Genomic DNA, 27646 nt, shown 5'->3' with positions numbered 1-27646 from the left:
CTTTTGTACCATATGTAACCAGTTTATCTTCAACTTATGCCATATTTTTTGCGCGCTTTGCTCGCATTTGTACCATAAAGCTGGATTCACTATATTTCAAGACAATTTTTCCAACCCCATCCCTCCCATGTCAAAAAGAAATCTACGCCACTGTTCCGGGGACACATTCCAAGCAGATCCCATGACTCTAACTTAGACTCCCCCTTCCCCGTGTCGACAGTGCGACATAGTAATTTAATTTAGCATGATGAAATGCCTTTTAAAATGACGCATAGGCCTATCCACTGCATGTCAAAGCACATAGTCATTTGACTTAAACTTTCACAAAATGCAACATAATTTTGATTAATACATCCCATTCGGAAATACACCAAACATATTGCAGTTCCCCATGCGGACATGCACCAAAAATATTGCAGTTTCCCATGCGGAAATACACCAAAAATATTGCAATTCCCCATGCGGAAATGCACCAAAAATGTTGCAGTTCCCCATGCGAAACTTCACATCACGATGTGCATCACCGCATGTGGAAATGCAAGTTGGGATGTGTAGTTTTGCATGCGGATGTGCGTGACGGAATGTGCAGTTTCGCATGCGGAACTGTAAGCGGATGTGTGCAGTACTGCATGCGGTACTGCACATATAACGGCCGGTTGTAATACCTGGTTTGAGACATTGACGTGTTTTTGAGACCATAACGTGTTTTTGAGGACATAACGTGTTTTTGAGACCATAACGTGTTTTTGAGACCATAACGTGTTTTTGAGACCATAACGTGTTTTTGAGACCATAACGTGTTTTTGAGACCTTTTTCTGTTTTTGAGACCTTTTTCTGTTTTTGACAGGATGATTTAAGCACTTCCCAGCAAGTCTTGCGGTTAGCACAGCTGTGTGAGTGAACATGACACCACTGCCCGCCCACTGCATACACACGTGCATGGTTAAATTTGAATTTGGACAGATATATTTACAATAAAAACACCTTCAAAAAGTTGGTCGATTTCACATTTTATGTTATCTACAGAAGGTGTGAATTATCCTTCATGCATGTCCCATCACTTTAGATCTGAATGAAATCGACCAAGTAATAATGACACACGGGCAATTCTAAAACAACATCTTTTGCACAGAGTTCAATGGGATTTGAAAAGTAAAGTGGCAGTTGAAACTCTAGTGATAACACTTTTACAGTGCACGATGGGGCTTCCTTAAATCATCCTCTGCTCTGTGTTTGAGACCTTTCTGTGTTTTTGAGACCTTTCTGTTTTCAGACCTTTCTCTGTAGCCTATTTGAGACCTTTCTCTGTTTTTGAGACCTTTCTGTTTTTGAGACCTTTCTCTGTTTTTGAGACCTTTCTCTGTGTTTGAGACCTTTCTCTGTTTTTGAGACCTTTCTCTGTTTTAGAAATCTTTCTCTGTATTTGAGACCTTTCTGTTTTTTAGACCTTTCTCTGTTTTTAAGACCTTTCTCTGTTTTTGAGACCTTTCTCTGTTTTTGAGACCTTTCTCTGTATTTGAGACCTTTCTCTGTTTTTGAGACCTTTCTCTCTATTTGAGACCTTTCTCTGTTTTTGAGAGATTTCTCTGTTTTTGAGACCTTTCTCTGTTTTTGAGACCTTTCCCTGTATTTGAGACCTTTCCCTGTTTTTGAGACCTTATTATACTATTGAGACATTGTTGTGTGTTTGTTTCTGAGCCCTTTCTCTGTTTTTGAGACCGTATTGTGCTATTGAGACATTACTGTGTGTTTGTTTCTGAGAGCTTTCTGTGTTTTTGAAACCTTATTATACTTTTGAGACCTTGTTGTGTGTTTATTTCTGAGACCTTTGTGTGTTTTTGAGACCTTATTGTACTTTTGAGACCCTTGTGTGGTTTTGAGACCCTTTTGGCCCTCATGGCCGCCCATACTGCTCTCCATGCATTATCACCCCTTATTTAATTTTCGTTTTTGTGCTCGGGCCCCTGAACCCTCTCGATTTCGCCCCCCCCCTGCTTGCTACGCCCCTGAAGTTGGACAAGGAGCAGACGGGCCTTAACTTCCCTTTATTTTTATCAAACCAGCCAGACTTTTGGGACACACTCTACCATCACATTTTGCATTAAAGGAGTGTTTCGTGATCCTAGCATCCTCTTTTTATGACATTTTTCAGTACATATCCACGAAAAAAGCCTATTCCCAAAATTTCAGTTGATTCCTATTTTGCGTTTGCGAGTTATGCACGATTATGTGTATTACACTGCTCCATAGACAATGCGTTGTAATTTCGTTCTGGTGCACCAGAACGAAATTCAAATTTCACGATATCTTTGCAAAACGAATTAATCTGCAAGAAATATTTTGTACATAAACATTATGTAGCCAGAGGTTTCCAGTGATATAAAAATCTCAACTTGTTTTGAGAAAAGTGGGGGGATGAGGCTGTGGATCACGAAATGCCACTTTAACACCATAAAGATCAGGGCAATCTTCCCTGTTCCCACTACACCGCTATATTAAATGCATGGCTATATTTTTTTTGCCATGCCACGAACAGCGCCGCCTTTTATGTAAGTATTAAACTTGAACTCAGATCATTTCACACTTACTATAAATAGTAGTCATTGACAATTTAAAAACGGAATCACGCACAAGTTCTCATCAGATTGTGGGGATACAAAAAGGACGCAAATGGTATCAGAATTAGAAACGTGCCTTGTCTGGATATTTGCGCATGTGTTAACTAGTTCTTTATTCTGGAAGATTTCAGAAGATATCACACACCACGAATTAAGAAAGCCGGTACCTGGATGGGACTCATCATGCATAATGGTTTTGCCGGCCGGCTTTTTCTCTTGCATGCTTTCATCACTACAGCAATTTAATGCTAATTTGCCAAGAGATACTTTAAACTGATTGGTTGAAAGCAGTAGCACATTTGTTGCGTCATCACTTACTTATAGCACAAAAATTCAAGGTTGCAAAAAAATTGAACGCCCCTATATAAACCCACATCATCTCGTATGATCAGGGTTCGTTCCAAGTCCTCCAATTGCATCAGAGCTGGAGCTTGCAGTTTCTTGCTGTAACTTACCTGAATTCAGTTTACTTCTCACTAACTTTTAATCATGTTCTCTGCCAGACTTTCCACCTCGTATTGCGAGGAAAATTCAGATAAATCTTCAGCATCAGATGTCACATTCCGCAAGCGATTGGTCGCCGCAGAAAAAACAGTTTTTGACCAAAACGGCAATGCTTTGTGCAAGGCATCATTGAGTGCCCACGTCCAAGAAGATAGCGAGTGCGAATCCAGTCATTACAGAAGTTTCGAACCCAATTTTCCCATCATGTGGAGCACACGATACAGGATAGCAGTTTGCATAGCAGCAGGGGTTGTCTTTGGTCTTGCAATGGAGAAGGGGAGAGGTAAGATCCTGATTTTGAAAGCCAGCAAACATAAATATGTTTTTTAAAACGTCATTAACGTTTTATAATCATATATGGGTTATGAAAGGTCATGAAAACGTTAGTAACAACATTGAACAAGTTTCAACATTTTATTGCGAAGTATTTTTGGCAAACATTTTTGCAAAATATTTTGTCAAAAGTTAAATAACATTATTGGTCTTATTATATAATGTTTTTCAGCACGTTTTTGTAAAACATTTTATACCCTTTAAATATCCTTTTATAACCCGTTATTAAACGTTTTCTGTCAAACGGTTTGTGTTTGCTGGGCATCACACATATACAGAAAGGTTTTGAGTTTTGAGGTGACGCGTTGCCTCAAAATTGTCTGATTATGCAAGGAATGAATAATTTAATAGTAACGCTAACTCAAGATCGTAAATTTTGTGGGGGAAGTGGTCGAAGTATGTACATGACAAATTCAAATTCGCTTTGAGAAGCGACAACTGTCTTATGATCTATACTTCGAACTTGAAAAAAATGAGCAATTAAAGAAAAAAATTGGAATAGTTTGACTTAATCGTGTCAAGTCGAGCCAACAAAAATGTTTCATGAAGTACGAGTATTTTTGATATAAGTAGGCCCCTAAAATCATCAAGGGGTGATTAAAAAAAACATTGAAAGGATGGTAGGAAAACTTATGCTTCAATCGCGAATTCTCGGATATAATTAATAAACGGGTACGAAAAAAGAAACGAAGCTGTAGCAATTACATTGCGTTTTGTGCGTGCTTGCGTGTGGAAACTGAAAAGCACAATGCATTTGATTTCACATACAGTCGATGAACTTGATTTCGTCGTTCATTATCTTCGTGTAAAACGTTTTGAACTGGGTGTTTGGAGCAACTTCAGAGCCTGCAGCTGAAACGGGCCGCTATTTTTAGAACTTGACTTAAGGCGAGTGGGATGGTAGGAGCCATATTTTGTCCCAGTTTTAGCATGACGGTAAAAAATTGCAGTGTACTGTAGGACCTACTTCTTAATATTAATACATGGATGGATGGAATGAATCAAGGAAGCTTTTATATTTATATTTCCATAGATCTTGTGGTTCTTGAGTTGAGGTCAATAAAATGTCAAAAAGAAATTTGTGGGCGTGTTACCCCTCCCGAGAAATACCATACACATGGGACGGAAATTACACCTTTATACCAAGCCTTTGGATCTCCTTTATAGTACCCACATCATTCCTCTTGTGACGGTCAGCCTTTATTTGTCTCAATATTTAAGTGCAAACATGGCTTGGTCTATGCTTCCCTCCGACTCGCCTTAACTCACATTGAACTTTGATTATCAATAGTAGAAGCTGCGTGCAAAACGTTTAGAAGCAACGAAAACATGCAGATGTACCGTACATGATGAAATGGGTTGGGTGATCGGGATTTTATTCTCAAAATTACAAAATGTATATAGTGGTTCTATTTTGAACAGCTTAACTTTGTTAATGACTCAAAAATGGTACGTCCTAGGGTTAGCGTTAGTCCTAGATAGGTCAAACTATACATTTTCTAAATCATATGACTATAATACATTGGTATGATTTGGACCCTAGTTTGATGATTAGAAAGCTACTCTGGTCAAATGCTATCATTTATTTTTATAATATGACACGATGTCAACTATAATACCTCAGGTAGTAGTGCAGCTTCATCACCCCAAGTGGTACCTCCCGACCAATCTGGCTCACTCACTTACAAATTTGTGAAATAAATTAATGAGTCGTTATCATGATTATAACGACAACCAAATACTGTTTCTTTTTAAAGAGCTCTGTTTTTTTTTACAGCTCAAACATTGGCACTATTAATTTCCTTTACCCGTTTCTTTTCTAGTATTTGAGCCGTTCAATATCCGTAACCAGATGCTTTTCCAACGAAACATCATGATGAAGATGTTCTTTTCTGCCATGGCAACCAGCCTCCTCTGTCTCACCGTGCTCTCACTCATACCATCTACCAGGCATTTGTTTGACGCAGCCCGTGCTAATTACGTCTGCCGCTTCAAAACTAAAGGGGCACTCACCAGTAGTCTTGGCGGATGGATGCTAGGAATGGGCATGGCTATTTCTGGTTCAGTAAGTTTGATGTCATATTTTCTTACAAAACATTTAATTCTGGTTCACTAAGTTTGATGTCATATTTTCTTTCAAAACATTTTAATTTTAATTTTAATTAACGTGTTAAAACACGTTTATTTATAACTCGTGCGGGAAATCACAAAACAAAATGTTCTCATGTGGTGCATAACATTTAAGAGTCAAGATATTTATCTAAAGAAATGTAAGTTTCGAGCAGATCATTAATTTGGGCAATTACTCGTCTGTCACATAATTATTTTGTGTACAGCAGATAACACAATCTGCATTGATCATGTTGATACCTAAACTAAGCAAATCTGATCATCTACTGAAGATAACAAACTCCGATCATGCTATCTACTGAAGATAGCAAAATATGATCATGCTAATTGCTATCTATTTAAGATATCAGAATCTGTTCATGCTCAGAATCTGTTCATGCTATCTACTGAAGACAGCAAATCTGATCATGCTATCTAATGAAGATAGCAAAATCTGTTTGTGCTATCTACTGAAGATAGCAAATCTGATAATGCTATCTACTGAAGAAAGCTAAATCTGCTCATGCTATTTACTGAAGTTAGCAAAATATATGATCATGCTATCTACTGATAATAGCTAAATCTGATCATGATACCTACTGAAAGTAGCACAATCTGATCATGCTATCTACGGAAGATAACCAAATATGATCATGCTATCTACCAATGATAGCAATCTGATCACGCTATCAACTGAAGATATCATTCGTTCTGTTCGTGCTATCTATGGAAAATATCATATCTGATCATCTTATCTACTGAAGAAACCAAAATCTGATCATCCTATCAACTGAAGAAAGCAAAATCTGATCATACTATCTACCGAATATATCATAATCTGTTCATGCTATCTACAAAAGATAGCAAATCTGGCCAGGCTTTCTACGGAAAATAGCAAATCTGATCCTGCTTTCTACTGAAGAAAAGAAAATCTGTTTATGCTATCTACGGAAGATAACAAATCTTGTCATGCTATCTACTGAAGAAAGCAAAATCTGATCATGCTATTGACTAAAGTTTGCAAAATATGATCATGCTATCTACCGATAATTACTGAAAGTAGCAAAATTTATCACGATACCTACTGAAGAAATAATCTGTTCATGCTACCTATTAAACAGCAAATCTGATCATCTACTGAAGATAACAAATTCTGACCATGCTATCTACTGAAGATAGCAAAATATGATGCTAGCTACTGAAGACGGCTAATTCTAATCATGCTAATTGCTACCTACTGAAGATATCAAAATCTGTTCTTGCTATCTACTGAAGATAGCAAAATCTGTTTGTGCTATCTATAGAAGATAGGAAATGTGATAATGCTATCTACAGAAGAAAACAAAATCTAATCATGCTATTTACTGTTGTTAGCAAAATCTGATCATGCTATCTACCGATAATATAAATCTGATCATGCTATCTACTGAAAGCAAATCTGATCATGCTATATACGAAATATAACAAATCTTTTATGCTATCTACTGAAGAAAGCAAACTATGATCATGCTATCTACTGTAGATATCATAATCTGTTCATGCTATCTACTGACGATATCATAATCTATTCACGCTATCTACTGAAGAAAGCAAGTCTTCTACGAACGATAGGAAAATGTTATCAACCTAATTAATATAAATCATCATGATCAATCTGATTGTGCCATCTGCCGAAAAGAGCATAATCTCATAAAATCTTGTCTTGCTATCTACTGAAGACAGCAAAATCTGATCATGCCATCTATGAAAGATAGGAAAATCTGATCAACCAAATATATCTAAATCCATCTGATTGTGCTATCTACCGAAAATCTAGTCATGCTATCTGCTGAAGATATCATAATCTGTTCATGCTATCTACTGAAGATAGCACAATCTATCTACTGAAGATAGCACAATCTATATAAATAAATCTGATTGTGCTATTTACTGAAGATAGCATAATATCATTCAATCTGATCATGCTGAAGATATCATAATCTGTTCATGCTATCTACTGAAGATATTATAATATGTTCATGCTATCTACTGAAGATAGCAAGTCTGATTTTACAACCTACTGAAGATAACAAAACAAAATCTGACCATGCAATCTACAGAAGATAGGAAAATCTAATCAACCAAATATGATAAAACTGATTGTGCCATCTACCGAAAATAACATAATCTCATAAAATCTGATCATGCTATCTACTGAAGATAGCAAAATCTGATCATGCGATTTATGAAAGATGGGAAAATCTAATCAACCAAATATATTTGAATCATCATTATAAATCTGATTGTGCTATCTACCGAAAATAACATAATTTCTTAAAATCTGATCATGCTATCTACTGAAGATAGCAAATTATCTGATCAACCAAAAAATATCTTAATTGTGCTATCTACTGAAATCGCATAATCTGGTCATGCTATCAACTGCAGATATCATAATCTGTTAATGCTATCTACTGAAGATAGCACAATCTATATAAATAAATCTGATTGTGCTATTTACCAAAGATAGCATAATATCATTCAATCTGATCATGCTGAAGATATCATAATCTGCTCATGCTATCTCCTGAAGATAACAGAATCTACATGCTATCTACTGAAGATAGCAAGTCTAAAGTCTAATCATGCAAGCTACTGAAGATAACAAAATCTGATCATGCAATCTACGGAAGATAGGAAAATCTAATCAACCAAATATTTTTTTAATTTGGTTGTGCTATCTACCGATGACATAATCTCATAAAATCTGATAATGCTGTCTACTAAAGATAGCAAAATCTGATCATGCGATCTATGAAAGATAGGAAAATCTAATCAACCAAATATATATAAATCATCATTATAAATCTGATTGTGCCATCTACTGAAAAGAACATAATCTCATAAAATCTGATCATGCTATCTACTGAAGATAGCAAAATCTGATCATGCGATCTATGAAAGATGGGAAATCTGATCAACCAAATATATCTAAATCAATCTGATTGTGCTATCTACCGAAAGTAGCATAATCTCATAAAATCTGGTCATGCTATCTACTGAAGATAGCAAATCTGTTCATGCTATCTACTAAGATAGAATAATCTCATCTTGTTATTACAGAAAGTACAATTTAAACATAATTATTTACTACAGAATATGACCTCATCTGAGATATTAAAAATCTTATTATGATCTAAGTGATGATATCATAACTTCAGTGATTGCTGTCTGCTGAAGATAACACAAATAATTGATCATGCAGATAAATAAGAAAATAAATCAGTCCCTTGATGTTTTTTATTCTATTTTGTTCTTTATTCAGTGTCCTGGAGCAGTTTTGACTCAAGTTGGAGCTGGAGTGAAAAATTGTGGTATGCATTGTTTTAGAATTTATGAAATATATATATATATAAGGTTCATTAATACAAAAAATAGCATGCACATATTTTTTGGGGGCTTTGGGGGCGCGAGCAGGTGGCCAAAAGAAGGGGCGGCGGAAGAAGAAGGGGTGGCAAAAAGAGGGGCGGCGGAAGAAGAAGGGGTGGCAAAAAGAATTAGTAAAGAAAAAATGGTGGAAAATTTTTAAAGAGTACAAAAAATTGTACTATACATCAAAATGTGTTGCTTTTAGGGCGCTTGCGCCTATAATCCTTTTTTTTTTTCTTGCTCTTCACTTTTTCAAACCACCGAAAAAAAATTGGGTCAACCTTTTCGGGCTGTTGAGGAAGGGCGCCAAAATTGAATTTTCTTCAGCCCCCGGGGGTAGGAACAGCCACGGTACGCCACTGAATAGAATACATTTTATAAAAAAAGTACACTGGCTTAAAAAAAGATGATGATCAACATTCCTAATATGATATTATCTTTCAGAATACACCTTGTTGGGTTGTCTTGTTGGAGCATTAATCTATGGACTGACAGAGAAACAGGTGATTAGAAATACACGACCTCAAGCACCTGCCAAAGAAGTCAGGTAAGCAATCACATGCACTATTTATAGGGGTGTTTGGATTTAGCTTATTGTAGATAATATGTGGATTTCAATACTATACTTCACAACTCCACACAAGCCGCTTTTCAACTGTGGTATTAAAATCTATCCACAAAAGCAAATTTCTCATCAAACAGCTATCGCTTCACCAAAGGTAACTTTTTAATGCTAGTATTAAAATCTATCCACCAAAACTTTTCATCAAAAAGCTATCATTTCAAAAAACAAAACTTTTCAACTAATTTGTATTTTTGTTATAAGGGAGTGTTCATAAATACTTTGGTGGGGGAGGGGGGGGGGGGTTGGAAAATATGGGGTGTCAACAAATTTTGGGTCCTAAAATGGGGGGATAAAAAAAATTCAGTCCTTAATAGGGTGGGGTCAAAAAAATTTGAGCGTAAAATTTCGGGGTAAAATGTACGAGAAGGCATGTACATTCCAAAATTTTGCGCCCTCCGCGCGCATGAACGTTAAATGTTCAATTTTGTAATCTCAAGCTACAAATCAACAAAATGTGCACACTTTACAATTTGGGTGTAACACTATGACTCCAATGAGTAATAACTCCAAATGATAATTTTTAGCTAATGAGTTAATGACCATAGGGGTAGAAAATCCCCCCCCCCCCCAATATTTTGATAGGGGGGGAAATGGTCCATACAATCATCCCCCAATGTTGACGCCTGTCTACGGGTTTCTAACCAAAATTAACCCCATATTTGGTCATTTTAAACTAAAAAGTGTCAATTTTTTTGCGCTTCGTGCAAATTAATTCCGGTTTTGTACTATATTTCACCAGTTTAGCTTAAATATGGCAAAAACATTTGTGTGCACTTTGTACCATAACCTTACTTTGTCGGCAAAAGGTGCTGGATTCACTGGACTTCAAGAAATTGTCTAAAAATTGCCAGTTGCATTTTGTTGCCCACTAAATAAAGGATTAGTATTAAGCTATGTTTCATTTGGCAAAACAAGACAATATTTTTTAATCCAAACAAATTAGTGCTGTATTTTTCTGGAATAGGAAGTAGCTATATACATGTCCACAAACACCGAGACCAGTAGTTTTATACATGTCCACACATACTTGGTATATAAAAGTATACATTTTCAGAAAGGAAATGATGCAAGGAATTCAACTAGCATAATAGATTCCTGCAAAAATGAGCAGTTTTTGAGAAAATCACAAAATTTGATTTTACTTTACTGACTCAAGGAAGCCATGTGGACTATATAGGGGTTCTTAATTATATGTGCTCATGGGCCACAGTGGGTCAAGTTAATTTCAATGAGCAGCATGGCACACTGCTTATGGGGTTTGCCTTTGGTGGGAGGGGTCCCTGGTTCAAATTGCTGCAGGACCCCCCGGCCCCCACAAAAAAAGTCATATTTGCTCTCCTGGTGGCTCATCTGCAAAAGGCAGGGCAGATGACCCATGATAAAAGACTTTGTTAGAGTTGGTTCAGATTGTTGGCTCGCTACACTTGCCTGTCCTTTAAAAATGGCATACAGTGACCCCTTTTTCATATTTTTTTTCATATTTTGATTTTGTTGATATTTAAGCAACTTCAGAATTTATTTTGTTGTCATTGTTGGATGACTGCATATGACCTTAAACTAAACACTGTGACAAGTATTAATCATATCAGTGTTACCTGATTTCAATGATTTGAAAGTTGAAGTAAATAATCATGTTTTCCACATATCTAGGTTCCCAGCAAACAGACATTTTTAAAATGTTTATTTCAGTTTTCTGCAAACATATAGAAAAAAGTACAATACCAGGTAGAATGAGAAGCTCAAACAAAAAACTAATATAAAGAGATCCTGTACATTACAACCACACTTGTTCTAAATCTTCAAATCAGTTTCTCACTTCTCTTTCCATATAGGCAGCATGCTTATAGACTTTTTAGCATGGCTTGAGCATTTTGTTTGGGCCTGGTCTCATCAGGACCCAAGTGTATCTCCACATGGAGCGACCATTTAATTAAACAAACAAACATAAAATCTATCCTATTATAGAAAATATATCAAAAATACAAATAAATAAAAGCAACTGGCACATTCTACAAGCCATACACATTAAGAACGTTATTAATAGGCCTATCCTTGATAGCTAACATCAAATGTCCTTTTTAGTCCTTTTATGAAAATATTGTCCTATTCAGTCCTTTTATGAAAAAGTTTTATATGGAAATTGTTTGTTCTGATAATAGAATTATATAATGGACATTTTGGTATGCTGGTGCTGGCACACGGCCATTTCACGTACTTACATTTCTGTTTGTGCCAAATTATGAAATGGGGCATAAGAATAGTCATTTAATACTGGTACCAGGTCATTTCCCCTCATATATGCTGTAATTTAACTTTATGAACTGAGATAGTTGGCATAAGATCAATTATTTGACAGTAAACAGACTAAAGTAAGAATGGTTACTAAATAACAATAATTTACTTAACAAATCTAGGCCATACCATTGCCCTTGCTAAAAAAACCATTGCTTCAACAAAAAAAATTGTTTTTCTTTTGTCTGCAACTCTAACAATAAGGTACCGTATATCAAAATTCATAATTATGCTCAGCATTTTGGAGCAATCCTATACATGTGCTGCAATAAACCAAGCAAGCTCAGAAGTAAATCCAATAACCTGTATTCTTTTATCATAAAAGACAGATAGAAAGACTAGTTCCCATCTAAAATTCTGACAACTAGACAGAAAATGCTGCGCAGGTCGGCAACCTTTTGCGCCTTTGCCCTGACGTCAGATGTGATTTATATTTATATTCATTCTGACCAAAGTCACAAATTGAAATTTGAAATAAGCAAATGTGTAAGGAGCAAAATATATGTAATAATGGGGCAGAAAGCTCTTAAATAATTTATTCAGTCAGTGGCATAACCAGTGGGGTGGGTGGGGTGAGGGGAGTCCCCTGACTAAAGTCCGTCTAGACACCTGTGTGTGCCCCCTACATGATTTGAGCATTTATATATGCTTTGTTAATGTGAAAATGTCAGATTCGCCTAGCTGCTCCTCGATTGTGAAAGTCTTGCTACGACCCTATGCCAAAAAATGGTTGTAGGCCTATTGGAGCAACCTGTCCTACCCTAAAACTGGCCCAGCCCTATTTTTTTTAATCTGTCAAAAGTTTGTGCAAGGGATCTGCTGTTACTGTACTGAGAAAACTACTGGAGGCCAAATGAGACATACATTGAGGGAGAAATACAAAAACTGGGTTGCCTGTTTGTGGCCAACGTTTTGAAAGAGGGAAAGATATCCCAAAATGTATGACCTTTCAAGAAACAAGGTCAGACACTGTCAGATCATGAAGCTTGTCATGTCAGAGATAAAGTTGCGGTTTTTAATGTGCTATACGTTCTCCAGTACTATCTGTATACACAGCTACCATGGAGATATTCTTACCTTTTTGACCCTTTATAGGGTGAGATGGTTTTATTTTTGTCTTTTTCTACAAGCTTTTACAGACAATTTAATGAAGACAAAAATTAACAATTTAGAAACTATTTTCAGAAATTTAAATTTTTGTCTTTATTCAAATTCTTTTTGGACATACCTTCTAGGTTTAATATATTGACATTGATCGTAGACGGAAGACAGAGGTACAAAATTTAAAAAAATCAAGAGTTGGCAAAAGTGGTTTTGTCATTTTGTGATTTATTTGCCTGAGAGATCAAGCATAGTATGTATTCAATATTAAAGGGGCATTTCGTGATCCACAGCCTCATCCCCCACTTTTCTCAAAAAAGTTGAGATTTTTATATCACTGGAAACCTCTGGCTACATAATGTTTATGTACAAAATATTTCTTGCAGATTAATTCGTTTAGCAAAGATATTGTAAAATTTGAATTTCGTTCTGGTGCACCAGAACGAAATTACAACGCATTGTCTATGGAGCAGTGTAATACACATAATCATGCATAACTCATGAACGCAAAAATCGGAATCAACTGAAATTTTGGGAATAGGTTTTTTCATGGATATCTAATGAAAATGACATAAATAGAGGATGCTAGGATCACGAAATACTCCTTTAAGTAGCAGAAGTGGAAAAAAAAACACAATCTTCCTACACTACCTGGGACACTACCCTATTTTGCAATGGCCTGTTACCAATATAACCATTTTTGTTGGCCTTAAGGCTGGCCCTAGGGCCAAAAGCCAATTAAAATAACTGCAGGTCAGCTGATGCACTAGCCGCAGTTTGTGGCCCTCACAGACTTAGCGAGCGCTCGCACATCCGAGCACGTAGCGTGAGGCATTCAACCGAAGCGCTTTAGCGCAACCTCTCTGGCTAGTATATAAAAGCAACAGAGCCCGTAAGTAGTGCTACTGATGCACTACCCAGTGGCTCAGTAGCTCCCAGTGAAATAGAAAATCAGCAAGTCTGACTTTATGATGACTTCAGCATTAATCCATGGCATGCATTACCTGTTGTTGATTTGCAAGTCTTACAAAGTGTTACCAATGTGGACCAGTGTAACATTAAATGTTTACAATTTGAGTGTGAGCCCATAGATTTGAAACCAATGGGCCCAACTGAAACTATCCCTGGTTGCAGTCCTCTCCAAGACAAACAGGTACCAATCATTTTACCCAGGTCATTTTGATTGACACACTGCGCACCCAGACATGTTTTACATTTGTGGGATATTAAGTTAGAAATAAAGTATACCATATTTGTTCCATTAACCGCCCAGAGCCATTTTGGGTGGGCGCTTATTTTATTTGATTGTTTAGGCCTACCATAAGTAAAAAGGCCCAAATATTCATCCATCATCATCAATGTGTCATGTTTCAAACCATGATTCACACTTGCATAGACAGTTAAAAAACTAATACTGCAGTTTGCTTGTTGGGTGCTTATAGGGGCATGGGCAGTTAATGGAACAAATACAGTAAAGTTGAAAACAAGTAATGGTGTATTATGTTGAGAGTAATGTGTTTTCTGTTTAATTTCAGCTGTGACGGTAGAGCCAAGACATCATACTACAGAGTAGCCCTTCCACTGGCTTGTGTTGTAGCAGCATTTGTGTTAACTGTGGAATATGTGGTACCATGGAAATCTGAATTGGGACAACCCAACTTGGAGGGTTCATCCTTTCTGGCCCTGTATGGATGGCCACCACTTGTGGCAGGTAGGGTGATTGATAGACAGTGTTTGTATTGCATGGCCATGCAATTAGATGTGTGAGGAAAAAACCCATATCTGAAAAAAAAAGCATCTTGTCAGAGTGAACATATTTGGTCAAAATGATGGACCACTTACCATGAATGTTTACCTCCGTTGTACCAATTTTATCTGAGCATTTATCTGCCAAAGCCTTCTCCACCCACCCCACCAACAAATCCCATTAGTAAACTTAACACTGAACTTATGCCATGTCTCCAATCATACCTACCAAATGACTTTTTATCTGCTTGTATAGGTATGTTGGTAGGTCTTCTTCAGATCCCAATTGTGATAGCAGCAGAGGAAACCATAGGAGGCAGCAGTGGTTATTGTACATTGGTTAGTCAACTGTTTTCTAAGGAGACACTCAAAGGCATCTCACCATACCTACTTAGTTATAAGTATGGATTAGACAACTGGTGGCAGGTGAGTTTCTTTAACCCTAATGCCCTTTCTGTTTTTGCTTAAGGAAGGCAAAGAAGAAAGGAAGGAAGGATGAAATAAAATGAACGGACAAGTTGTTTTCTCTGCACCGGTTTTGAACCACCGACCCCTCAGGTGTGGAAGATGACACTACTGAGGATAGCATGCCTGTCCTTGGTAGTGTCATCTTCCACACCATTGCCTGGTCAACAGATTTGTAGCTATATTTGTGTAGTCTCTGAGGAGTGTGCAATCGGATCATGTGGGATAGTATCATTAGGGTTAAACATAATACTCATACATTAAAGATTACACAGAGAAAATAAATGAGTCCATTGGGCCAAAGTTGCTATGTATGTCCACCATCTTGACCACTATACATTAAAAACAAATGTGTAAGAAAATAATGAAAAATTTTCTAATTTGTTCACTAGTCTTCTAATGTGGCTACAGATGAGATCCCCAATTTACATTGGCTTATCATTTGAACATGGTTGGCATTTCAAGAGAGGAATTATTCTTTATAAATTTCATCAGCAAAATAAATTAGCAGCAGCAGTTGTGTATTTACTCATGTAACATTGGGTGTTTTCACTGCAGGTGTTCTACATAGGCGGTGCTGTTGGGGGCGCTTTCCTTTCATCAACACTGTCAGGTACATATGGCTCAGCATCAGAGGTATCTGCAATTAGTGGTTTTACTGGAGCATTTATCATGGTATATGGGTCTCGTTTAGCAGGTGGATGTACAAGGTAATTACTGAAGCTTTATTACATGATTTTACTCTGTTAATTTGACCAATTGAAATATTTCAATCTTTTAAAACAGTCGATGATAGGAATCAATCTAAATAGATTGAAAATAGATTAAGATGGATTTTTGAATTGACTCTTACTCTTTTGGTATTGTTGACTGATTTTATCATCAAAATCAAGTGTTACTTTTAAATCGCCGTCAAATGACATGCCTTGTGTATGTTTGGAAGTGATTTCAAATTTTTAAGAGTGAATATTTTCTTCAATTTGTTTTTACAATTGGAAAGGATTTGTCCCTAACTTTAGTCAATGAAAGATTGAAAAACAATGAAAATGAATCTTTTCTGCTGAATATTCAATTGGAAACAATTTATCTCTAACTTCAATTGCTAAATGATTGAGAATCACTCGTTTTAAAAATTCAAATTACTTTTTTCTGCCTAACAACAATCTGCAAAAGATTGAAAAATCTTTTTGATTGAATATTCAATCAGAAAATTTAAGAGGGTATACACTGTACATATTGTATGTCATGCAAGAATAGTTTGATAGGACGATGCAGTGATCAAAAAAGTGGTAGATGTCTCATTTAAGACAGACCATCACGTTATGCTAATTAGGGTCAGGGGGTTATGGGGATTAAGATTAGGGGTTAAGGTTAGATTTAGGGTTAGGGTACTAACCCCTGACCCTAATTAGCATATCATGATGTTCTGTCTTTTAAAATTGAGACATTAACCAGAAAATGACTCTAATGTGAGATCATTCCAACTGTGTCATGGGTCAATGATTCAGTAGCCTGGACAGTCAGCTTGATACTGTAGCTTTCAAAATAGTCCAGATGAATGGATTTTATAATTCCTTTCATTATCTACTGAAGATAGCGGAAACCTCTATTTCTTAGTATGAATCTTTTCTGGGCAAAATCAATTTTGTCATGGTTTTACTTCACAATCAATGTTTTTCTTTGAAGCCCATTTCTTTGAAGGTCCATTGTCACTAAGCCAACTTTGTCATATTTACTGGACCAATTTGACGAGCAAGTAGGTCAGCTGTACAGTGGTCCTTGTCAGTATCCTATGTTATATACTTTACTTTTAGTTCAGCAATTTAAATACTAGTCAATCTTTATATTGTATGATTAATAACAATATTAAGTAGACCCCTGGTAATGTAGACTTCTCCGTAGTCCACTTGCCCAATTTGCATACTGGCTATTACATTTAAGCATAAAACTCTGATTTGTATTAATTTGTGTGCAATTGACAGATTTTCATATCTGATCTTAAACTGGTAGATTCCAAAATCAGAATTGTTCAGGATTAAAATGCAAGATATGTTGCATACAATAACATAAATATACTTTACTTTTACTGCCACTAATTATATAAATACTTTATGACCATTTTACTATTAATTATAATACACATCAGTATAATTTTGAGTTCCAACAGGATGCGTTCATCATGATTAATAATAACATATTTTTATTATCAAAATTCGACTATGGCATAGTCTACTGGTAATGGTGATTGATTCCATTATCAATATGAACACATAGGCCCCTGGCATAGGCCTAAAGCAGAGCAATCAGGATTTTAATCTTTAACCAGAACAGTCAGTGCACATAAATGTTGAAAAAACCAGTTTGGCTGGATTTAAACCAGCAACCATTGTAATACCGCACCTAACTAAAATTATTGAGCAATTAACAGAGGCATGCTGGAGAAGAGAGGAAGACTGAAATCTGTTAGGTTCACGATGATATATAGCACCCATTTTATGTTAAAGCCATATTATAACAATTCTTTAAAAATAGATTAGTGTTCATTTTCAATAAAATGTTAGTATTTACTGTCAGATATGTCCCCTTTTAATTTTGAGCCGAACAAGTGAGGTAAAGCAAAGAAAATTGAATTTACTACTAGCGCCAATGCATGTTACTCCGGCGTTTGTAATATGGTACCATCCTCTGGTGTGTGTGTGTGTGTGTCCTGCACGCCGTGTGTTGACATCGCATACGCGTTCGACTAATATTTCTATCATAATCATAAAACGACGGTTCCGGCGGTTTATTCAAAATCTCGGATTTTGACAAAACTACAGCACCTAAAGTCTTGATTTTTGCAGAGATCCTTTGTTTACTAAAGTACATTACAATCGTGTAAAAACCTGAATTTAAAATTTTTTTGAGGGCGTTCTCTTCAGCAAATGTTATAATATGCCTTTATCTTTTATTGAACATTCATAACCTCATTAATAAACGCGATGCGTGCGATCCAATCATATTTTATTATTTGTGAAAACGCGAACGCAAATCGAGGTCATTAATATCTCACAATTGACCGCAAAAATGCGTAATTGTTCCAATGTCGCACACAATTGACTTCTGCGTGCGCCGTACAAAGTGCGTCCAACGAACTGCTTGCGCGAGCTGGCTGTCAGATTTGGATTGCGCGCTACCATATTTGCACAGATTCTGATACGCACTTTTGTTATTGGTCGCTTTTGTTTTAGCCTGATCGATTTTGGGAAAAAAAAAAAAAAAAAATAAACAATTTTTACAAACTTTTGAGGAAAATTTTGTGTTATTTTGTAAAGTTAAAAGATCAAAGTGACGGTTATGAGGATGAGGTTAATAACTTTGCATCGGTTATATAAAGGGCATTGTGAAAAATCTAAACATTTTGCTTTGGACCTCGGAATATCCCTCGGGCTGCGCCCTCGGGATATTCCTCGGTTCCAAAGGCAAAATGTTTAGATTTTTCACAATGCCCTCCAAATAACCGATGCGCAGTTATTAACCTCTAAATAAGCAATGTGAATAGCAATGGCCAACTACAAGTAATTATGCACAATTTTAAAGGGTTGGCGATTTTTTTTATTTAAAAAAAAATGTTAAAATCAATTTATTTGATTTAAATTGGATTTTATTTTATTTAAATCGATTTTTTTAAATTTTTTTGATTCCAAGAACTGCTAAACCCCATGATAAAATCAAAAGAGACCAGTGGAATATGCTAGACATATGCACAATCCTATCAGGTAATTAAAAAAAATCAAAACATGTTTTTACCTGTTGAATTCTGCACCTTGAAAATGATTTTTAGCAATAGATAAAATGACATCATGAAGGTATTTAATTATATCCAAAAGGTGTAGAAGCATTACAAATGAAGTAAAACGGCCAATTCAAGATAGAAATTAACCTAAATTTATCAAAAATGGTAAAAACTGAAAAAGTTGATTTCCTTTGATTTAAATCATGATTTATATTGTGACTTAAATCAATTGATTTAAATCATGCCAACCCTGCAATTTTACCCTAAAAATTGTTTACTTTAAAATTATTTGTTATTTAACTGCAGGGTAATGATCATATTCAGAGACAATACACACACAAGACGTCATAGTTATTTTAGCAAAAGTATAGTTGGTACACTGATAAAAGGGCTTGCTTTGCTTCATTACATCTCAAAGGTTGACTCAAAATGCTTGGTTATGCAAGCAATTCATCAGTTTAAAGGCCCATTCAGTGATCCCAACGAAAAGGTGCAAAAATTGTGTATAATTACCTGAAAGTGAAGGATAAGTCATTAACCTTGTCATTAGTATTTTTGAAATGAAAAAAATGAGGAAAACAGCAGCATTGAAAAAGTTAAAGCCCCATTCAAATACACATATTTATTTAATTTCTCTACTATATGTAAAATATCTTCTTTTGTTGATATACAGCTTCCGACTTAACCACCAGCAGGCTATGTTAGCACATATGTGACATTTACAATTACAAAGATACTGAAATCTGAATTTTTATGATTTTTATGATCCTCCAGATGAGCAAATCACCAAATAGGCCTTTAATTATAAAAAAAAAATGAATAAAACAAATAATTTTGCAATGTCATTTTTGTGACCATACAACCATAACCAATTTCAAAAGAAGAATTTGTTCCGATGTTATGGCCTGAATACACTTAAAGATCAGTGTGATCCAATTTCTTGATATGCACAAACAGCATAGGGTCTCATAGTACACAAGTCACTACTTCATTACATAATAAGTTATTTAAGGTTGGAATCAGTTCTGAAAGCACGATATCTAATGATAAACAGTCTGTTATTGTTTTTCTCATCACAACCGCTCCCTCAAAAGAAAACAAAACATTTTAATGTAGCCCAATTGGGAGTAAACCTGTGGCATTGGCAATAGTCTGAGATTTTAGGGTAATCATCCTTTTACTATTCATTCAAACAACTGTTTAAAGGACATTGGCATATTGTAATTGTTGTAAACAATTATACTTGGCATGTTAGTTCTACTATCTTATTGTAACATTTCCATAATAAATAGATTGTATTTCTTTTCCATAAAATGTTAGCTTTTTACTGTCAGATATGTCCTTTTTAATTTTGAGCTGAACAACTGAGGTGAACAATACATGTCACTCTGTCGGTCGTGCTATGGTACGGTCCTTTGATGTGGGTATACCAGCCCGCACACCATGTATGTACTGGGTTATAAACATCATATGAACACGTTCGACTAATATTTGCATCATAATAATTAAACAATGGTTCCTGTGCTTTATTCAAAATCTTGATTTTGATTTTTGCAAAGTACATTACAATTGTGTAAAAAATAGAATTTTGGACAATATTGAGGGTGTCTTCCTCAGCAAATGTTACAATATGGGAAACCAAGGATATATCTTAGAGTAGCTTTGAATTAAAGGCTTTATGTACGATTTCCTTCAAATTTTAAATTTGTCATTATATACTCAAAATGCTGAAATAATACTAGTAATAATGATCGGGAATGGTTTCTGTCCATTTTGAGCTGAAATAACGAGGTAACGTGAAAGAACACTACTTGTTATTTTGGCCGTTTAACACGCAGTTCTATGGGCGGACATAAAGTCATAATTTCTTGAATTATGACTTTATGTCGAACTTTGCTCTGTTTACCTACAAACACAACAAATTTGGCTGATTCCATTTAGGTGCAAGTTGTGACATGTGTAAACATTACAAATATGCCAAAAAATCAGGTTTGAAAACAAGGCGGTTCTCGAACCACGAGTCTCGCCTGCTTTTTCAATTACTTTTGGTAGAGGTAAATGAATTTGGCGGTTATCGGCTGGGCACGATTATCTGGCTGATGGTGACTGTACCCACCAAGTGTCATGCCCATTCAACAGCTTATACTAATTTGACCTCAGATGACCCCTGGTGACCTCGAAATGACCTTCCAAAAATTAGGCTTAAAATGTTGACTGTACCCACCAAGTTTCATGCCCATACAACTGTTTTTACTAATTTGACCTCAAATGACCCCTGGTGACCTCAAAATTACCTTCCAAAAATTTGGCTTAAAATGTTGACTGTACCCACCAAGTTTCATGCCCATACGATTGTTTTTACTACTTTGACCCCAAATGACACCTGGTGACCTCGAAATGACCTTCCAAAAATTTGGCTTTAAATGTTGACTGTACCCACCAAGTTTCATGCCCATCCAACAGTTTTACTAATTTGACCTCAGATGACCCTGGTGACCTTGAAATGACCTTCCAAAATGTGGCTTTAAATGTTGACTGTACCCACCAATTTTCATGCCCATCCAACACTTTTACCTAATTTGACCTCAGATGACCCCTGGTGACCTCAAAATGACCTTCCAAAATTTGGCTTTAAATGTTGACTGTACCCACCAAGTTTCATGCCCATACGACAGTTTTACTAATTTGACCTCAGATGACCTCTGGTGACCTCGAAATGACCTTCCAAAAATTTGGCTTTAAATGTTGAATGGACCCACCAAGTGTCATGGACATATGACAGTTTTTACTAATTTGACCTCAGATGACCCCTAAATGACCTCAGTGACCTTGACCCACTAACCAATACAAACCGGTTCTGTCTCGGGTCAAGATGCACCCACCCACCAAGTTTGAGGAATGTGCGACTCATAGTCTCCGAGAAAATAGGCGGAAAGCAAACTTTAACCAAAACTTTAACCAAATTTGTCACATACACACCCCCACACACCCCCACCCCCACACATCTGCACGGAAAAGTGATTATATAGTCTCCTGCCTTATCAGGCGAGACAAAAATTAACCAAATTCATGTTATAAGATCGTACATTATGACTTTAAGAAACATAGGTCTCAATTTGCTACAAAAGGACCATAGCATTTCGGTTCAGTTGTGTAGCCAGGGGAAGGAGATATATTTTCTCCCCTCTTGCCTCTGTTTAGGATGCTAGCCACCATGATATTTTATATTTTTAGGCCTTTTTTACCCATTTTTTGTCAAATTTACCACCTTGCAAGATCCTATCTGTATCAGTTTACCCCTCCTGAAATTAGTTTCAGGAATTAGTTTACCTAAAAACTTGAAAAGCACATAGAATGCTTCATAGTAGAATTAGTTTTCATACTGATTGTGATGCATGGTCATAAAATAGTTGATTTTCAAAAATAATGCAATTATTGTACAAGAATTCTAATGAAGTTCTCTATGTTTTCTCTTTGTTTTTTCTCACAGTGGCCATGGCTTATCAGGCATAGGAACACTATCCGTATTTTCTTTCTACACTGTACCAGCTATGTTTGCAGGTGGCATAGCGACTGGAGTTGTCATGAAATTAGCAGGAGTCTTCTAAAAAGCCTCTCAAACACTTTGATCAGTATCACAGCCAGGGGACAGGGGGGGGGGGCACATATACAAGATTCAAAAATTACCCTAAGCAAGTATATTGTCTTTTGTGAACAAGACAGTAATGTGCTTCTTTTCATACCAAAAACAGCCAACCAGACCAACTGGTGTATTTTTACAATTTCAGCTTTGGGTTTGCCCAAAAAAAATTTCAAATGAGCCTGGCAAATGTCTGCAATAGCTGCTAGCTGTATAGACATTAGACAATTTCTACATTCTATATTGTATACATTTGAAATATGACAACTGAGTCATCTTGGAATAAATTCTTATCCGGGCATTCTTATCACAATTTTGACATAAATGGCAACCCAAATTTGACATAAAATGATGGTGGGTGTACATTGTAGACCTAAACCATAGTCACCTGATCTTGTTTCCCTTTGTTACCTGGATCAGCAATACATGTATGAACACTTCCTGCTGTCACACAAAGAATATGTTAAGGCCTACCTATTATTATTATTATTTATTGTCATGTTTTTAATATACTGTTGATGAATACCATAGTAACTGCAACAACCTCAAACTTGATCCAACATTCTTGCCCTTAAAGATGCAAACATGACCACATTTGACTCCCCCACCATGCACACATCTCTTAAGCTGAATTGATACTCAATCGCTGAGCCATTTTATGGCTCAAAATGTAAAATATATTGATAGCTATTATATCAAAGATAAATAGATATCATTCTAAAATTCATCAAATTTCAGATTTGTGCATTTTTGGATTGAGTATGATATGATGTGCTAAATAAACAAACAAATGAACAAATGAAATGTGAAAGCAATTTGATAAGACAAAATCTGATATCAAAATGAAGTTGTAATAAAAGATGTAGTACTTTTATTATTGTAATTATGGTTAACATACATAATATATTACCCAATAAACGCCCCCGGGAGCATGACATTTTTCGAAATGTTTTATTAGGCCTTTTTTACAATCATAACTCCCACAAATTTTGTTAGGTGTGCTTAAAAATCATGAATTAGGAACTTGGGATCAATGGCTTCCGGTTCGCTCCTGGGTTTGCGATTATCATAGGCCAAAGAAACTGTTGGTTATTACTTTTGTTTTTGCTTTGTTATTAATTGGTTATGATAATGATTACTTATTATTTTGTATGGTAAATTAAAATGTTTTAGAAATGTATTATGTTTTCCTATATTTGCAACCTTGATGATGGATGAGTAATAATCACAATGGTCAGTCAACTATGGTTCTCATGACTTACTTGGCACAGTTGTGACAAAAGGGATTATGAACAACCACAATCTAGGCCACAAACGTTACTTTCATCCTTCCCCCCCCCCCCCCCCCCAGTACAAAATGGTATATCCTTCATAAGGTGGTTTTGCATGATTTATTAAAGGAAGCTGCCGCTCATCATCTTCTTAAGATTAATAGTACAAGCAAAGTTAATGTATCATGGTAAAACAATAGAGATGAGTTCAAGGAAAGTGATGGTTTCCTACATGATGATTGGGTGGTTAAGTTAGATGTAAGTGATGTGGGTTTAGAAATGTGTTTTGAGAGTTAGTTAAGTTTTGGAAGTTGAAGAAGGATCACTAAATAAATATCACATCAAGCAAAGGAATATTAACTTAATAACGTAAATTCACCAAGTCTCTACCTGAGTTAATTCCCCAGACTAACATCAACAAACCTCAATTAGCCCGGTTATATTATGTTATTTTTGGCAATTACAGATCATGCATGGACCATCCTAGCAAACACAAAAACGTTTTAAAAACGTTTTAAATAAGTTATATTTTGGCTTTTGGTTTAGGTAAAAACGTTTTAATAACATTAAAATGTCGGGTTATATAAAGGTCATGATAACGTTTTAAAACGCTTTTGTATGAAAACACACAACAACAATATTTTTAAATGTTTTCACAAAATGTTATTGTAAACTATTTTTGCAAACATTTTTGCCAAATATTGTGTCAATACTTCAATAACATTATCTTAAAATGTTTGAACCCAGCAAACACAGAAATGTTCTTAAAATATTTTTTTCCAAACCTTTTAATAACATTTAAATGTCGGGTTATATAAAGGTCATGAAAACGCTTTTAAAACGTTATTGAAAATATTTTGGGCAAACGTTTTCGCAAAATATTTTTTTCAACCCCAAAATAACATTTTGTTTAGAATGTTTTGTATCAAGTTTTCAAGAATGTTTTTGGAATGTTATTAAAACGTTTTTATACCCTTTATATAACCCGACATTTAAACGTTTTCTGTAAAACATTTTTGTTTGCTGAGGAGTAGATTATCAAAAAATGTTGTTTAAGGTTATGAAAACGTTTTATACTCTTAATATACCCTTTATATAACCCGACATTTAAACGTTTTTTGACAACCTTTTATAACCTTTTGCGAATGATGTAGAAAACGTTTTGTGTTTGCTGGGATGGTAAGCTTACTTTACACAAGACAGTATGGATATTTAAGCATTTTAAAAACATTTTGGTTGACAAAAATGGTATGGCATTTATTAGGGGGGAATATACTAGTACTGTAGTCCCGGGACTTTAGTATACATAAACTAGCGCTTAATGCTGGAGATAGCAATTTACACTTACATAGCGAGGTATTTGCATGTTTTATGCAATAGACATGAAATATTATGATTAAATTACGAATAATAAAATATCAGATCAAATGCATCGCATATATTCATGAGGCTATGTATGACCATTAATTTCCGTGGAAATAAAAGATCACCTGAAACATAATCATAAGCATACGCCAACTCAATTTGTTCAAAATTCTTGATTCTTCACTCTGCCTATTTCATAACGATATGTGACATGATTAAGGGGAATGAGTCTCATGTCGGCCCTGGTCAAAAATGAGTTTTTCACATGTTTCTAATGAGGACATTAAGAGCTTTCAGAAACTGAAAACCCTATGTTGATACAACTTTTCTTTGTGAAGTTACGTCAATTTGTCAATTGCTGAAAACAATATAAAACAAAAGAATTTGAACACTTTCTTTGGCAATATCTCAAAATCAATATTAGCGACATCCGACTCATTTTCCTTGATCGTGTCACACATAATTGTTGATTGTTTCTTGGTGCAGTTAGACAACATATTTTGTACAGAAAACGTCAGATAATCCCTTTAAGGTGTTTGATCATACAGAGTGCAGAGAGTAACCATGTAGATACTATGTTACTGATAAATTTACATTTTTATATTTATAGCTTACTTATTAGCTTCTTATACTAAAATGATGAAATAATGATGTCCGAATGATGTACATATATTTTTCATTAAATCAGTTGTATTTTGGTTCAAGTTCACAGTATTATATATTATTGTAATAAGTAATAAATGTACATAATACATAAAATGGTAAAAATTCCTAACATTTTATATAAAAAGGATATAGCCCTATTATATAGAGCATTGAATTTGTATTAACAATAAAATATGATGGTGATAACAATAATCACATTGCGCTTAGTGTATATCTTGTTTTTGTCCGTTCCAAACAAGGAGAGGCCATACTCTCTTCAAATAACCCATTGAAATATTTCAATCTTTTACTGGTTGATGATAGGAGTCAATCTAAAAGGATTGCAAAATAGAGTTTTGGATTCAGACGTACCTCTTGCTGATTTCACAATCCAATCAATTGTTACTTCTAACAAATTGTCAAATTGCATACATTTGCATGTGATATAAATGAGATTTACCAATTTATTTTCAATTGGAAAGGATTTGTTCTTATTGTAGTTCGCAAAAATTGAAAAACAATGGAAATCAATCCTTTCAATTGAATACCCGAGTGGAAGAAGGGCCCAAACTCCAATTTTTTACAAAAATGAGTTAGACCCAGCATTTTATTGCCAGCAAACTGTTCTTCCTTGTGTGTAAAAGATGAGCCAAAATCCACTCTCTAAATAGTCTTCCATGTACACTTAATCATGGTTGTCATGGAAGAAAGGCCCAACTCCATGGACTTGTGCTCTTCTTCCACAAATATTGGGTTAAGGGCAGAGTAATGGGAGAGAACATGGACCTTTTCGAGCTTCATTATTTCTGAATTGTATGTCCAAAGTATATACATTTTTGGAAAGGAAATGAGTCAAGGAATCCCATGGTGACGTCAGATTTGTTCAAAAATCTTAAGTTTTTGAAAAAATCACTTTTTTACCCCAATTTTTTTGTGACAACTTAGAAAAAAATCCGTTCGGAGTTTTATAAAATTCAGTTAGCTTTTCATGAAGAAGAGACATGAACTTAGGGAAGGTTTTTTTATTTTTTTGAAATTCGTCTCTTTTTTCAAAATATTGAAAAAAACATGTGAAAAAAGCCATTTTGTCACTCTATTAAGCTAAAAATTGCACATAATGGTGTATATTTTTGTTTAAAACAAATATTTTGAAAAAATGAAAAAACCTTCCCTAGACTTTGATGTACTCTAAACGATAGTGCAAAAAGTTTACCCTTTGCTTGCATATTTTTCGAGTTATCTTGTCACAAAAATCGCGCAATATTGTCAAAAGTGAACTCTGAGAAATCGACGTTTTAGTAAACAAATGTCAAAATTATGCACAAAACGTCCTTCAATTTTAAAACGGTAAGACTTTCACACTTGTAAAAGCTGTATCTGGTGCATGGTCTAAATATGCATCTTTTTGCACCAATGAATCTATAATGTCTGCTTTCAGTGCGCCAAAATTCAAAAATCTAAGTGGCATTTTGACTGCAAATTTTTGTTTTGTTTACACCACATTTGCTGGCGTTAACAACATACCGAATGCATCTTGACTGCGTTGGACATACGCCAAGCAGAGTTGCGCCACGTCACGCGACGCGAATCGCTGCAGAATCACAATATTTCGATTCAGCGCATTTCTGACTCATTATTTCCCGCCAATTTACTAAGCTGTCTTGAGCCATGTGACTTTTTAGAGTTGAAAAGAATGAAATAAATCAAGCAAAAATACGAATAAATATTAGCAAGTTGTATTTTATCAG

General features: G+C 35.4%; 1 protein-coding gene across 1 annotated transcript; it reads left to right on the top strand.

Moving 5' to 3' along the window:
* The first annotated feature begins 2605 nt into the window (after positions 1-2605).
* LOC140152588 (thiosulfate transporter TsuA-like) lies at positions 2606-24373 on the top strand. Its single transcript, XM_072174983.1, has 8 exons — positions 2606-3406; positions 5280-5521; positions 8870-8918; positions 9418-9520; positions 14527-14702; positions 14994-15163; positions 15761-15912; positions 22468-24373. Exons 1-8 carry the CDS (start codon positions 3109-3111, stop codon positions 22583-22585), a joined length of 1308 nt encoding a protein of 435 aa, XP_072031084.1. The 5' UTR covers positions 2606-3108; the 3' UTR covers positions 22586-24373.
* Positions 24374-27646: the final 3273 nt, after the last annotated feature.

The sequence above is a fragment of the Amphiura filiformis genome, chromosome 5 (assembly GCF_039555335.1).
Source record: "Amphiura filiformis chromosome 5, Afil_fr2py, whole genome shotgun sequence".
Classification (NCBI taxonomy): Eukaryota; Metazoa; Echinodermata; class Ophiuroidea; order Amphilepidida; family Amphiuridae; genus Amphiura; species Amphiura filiformis.
This window is presented reverse-complemented; position numbering and strand designations above follow the sequence as displayed.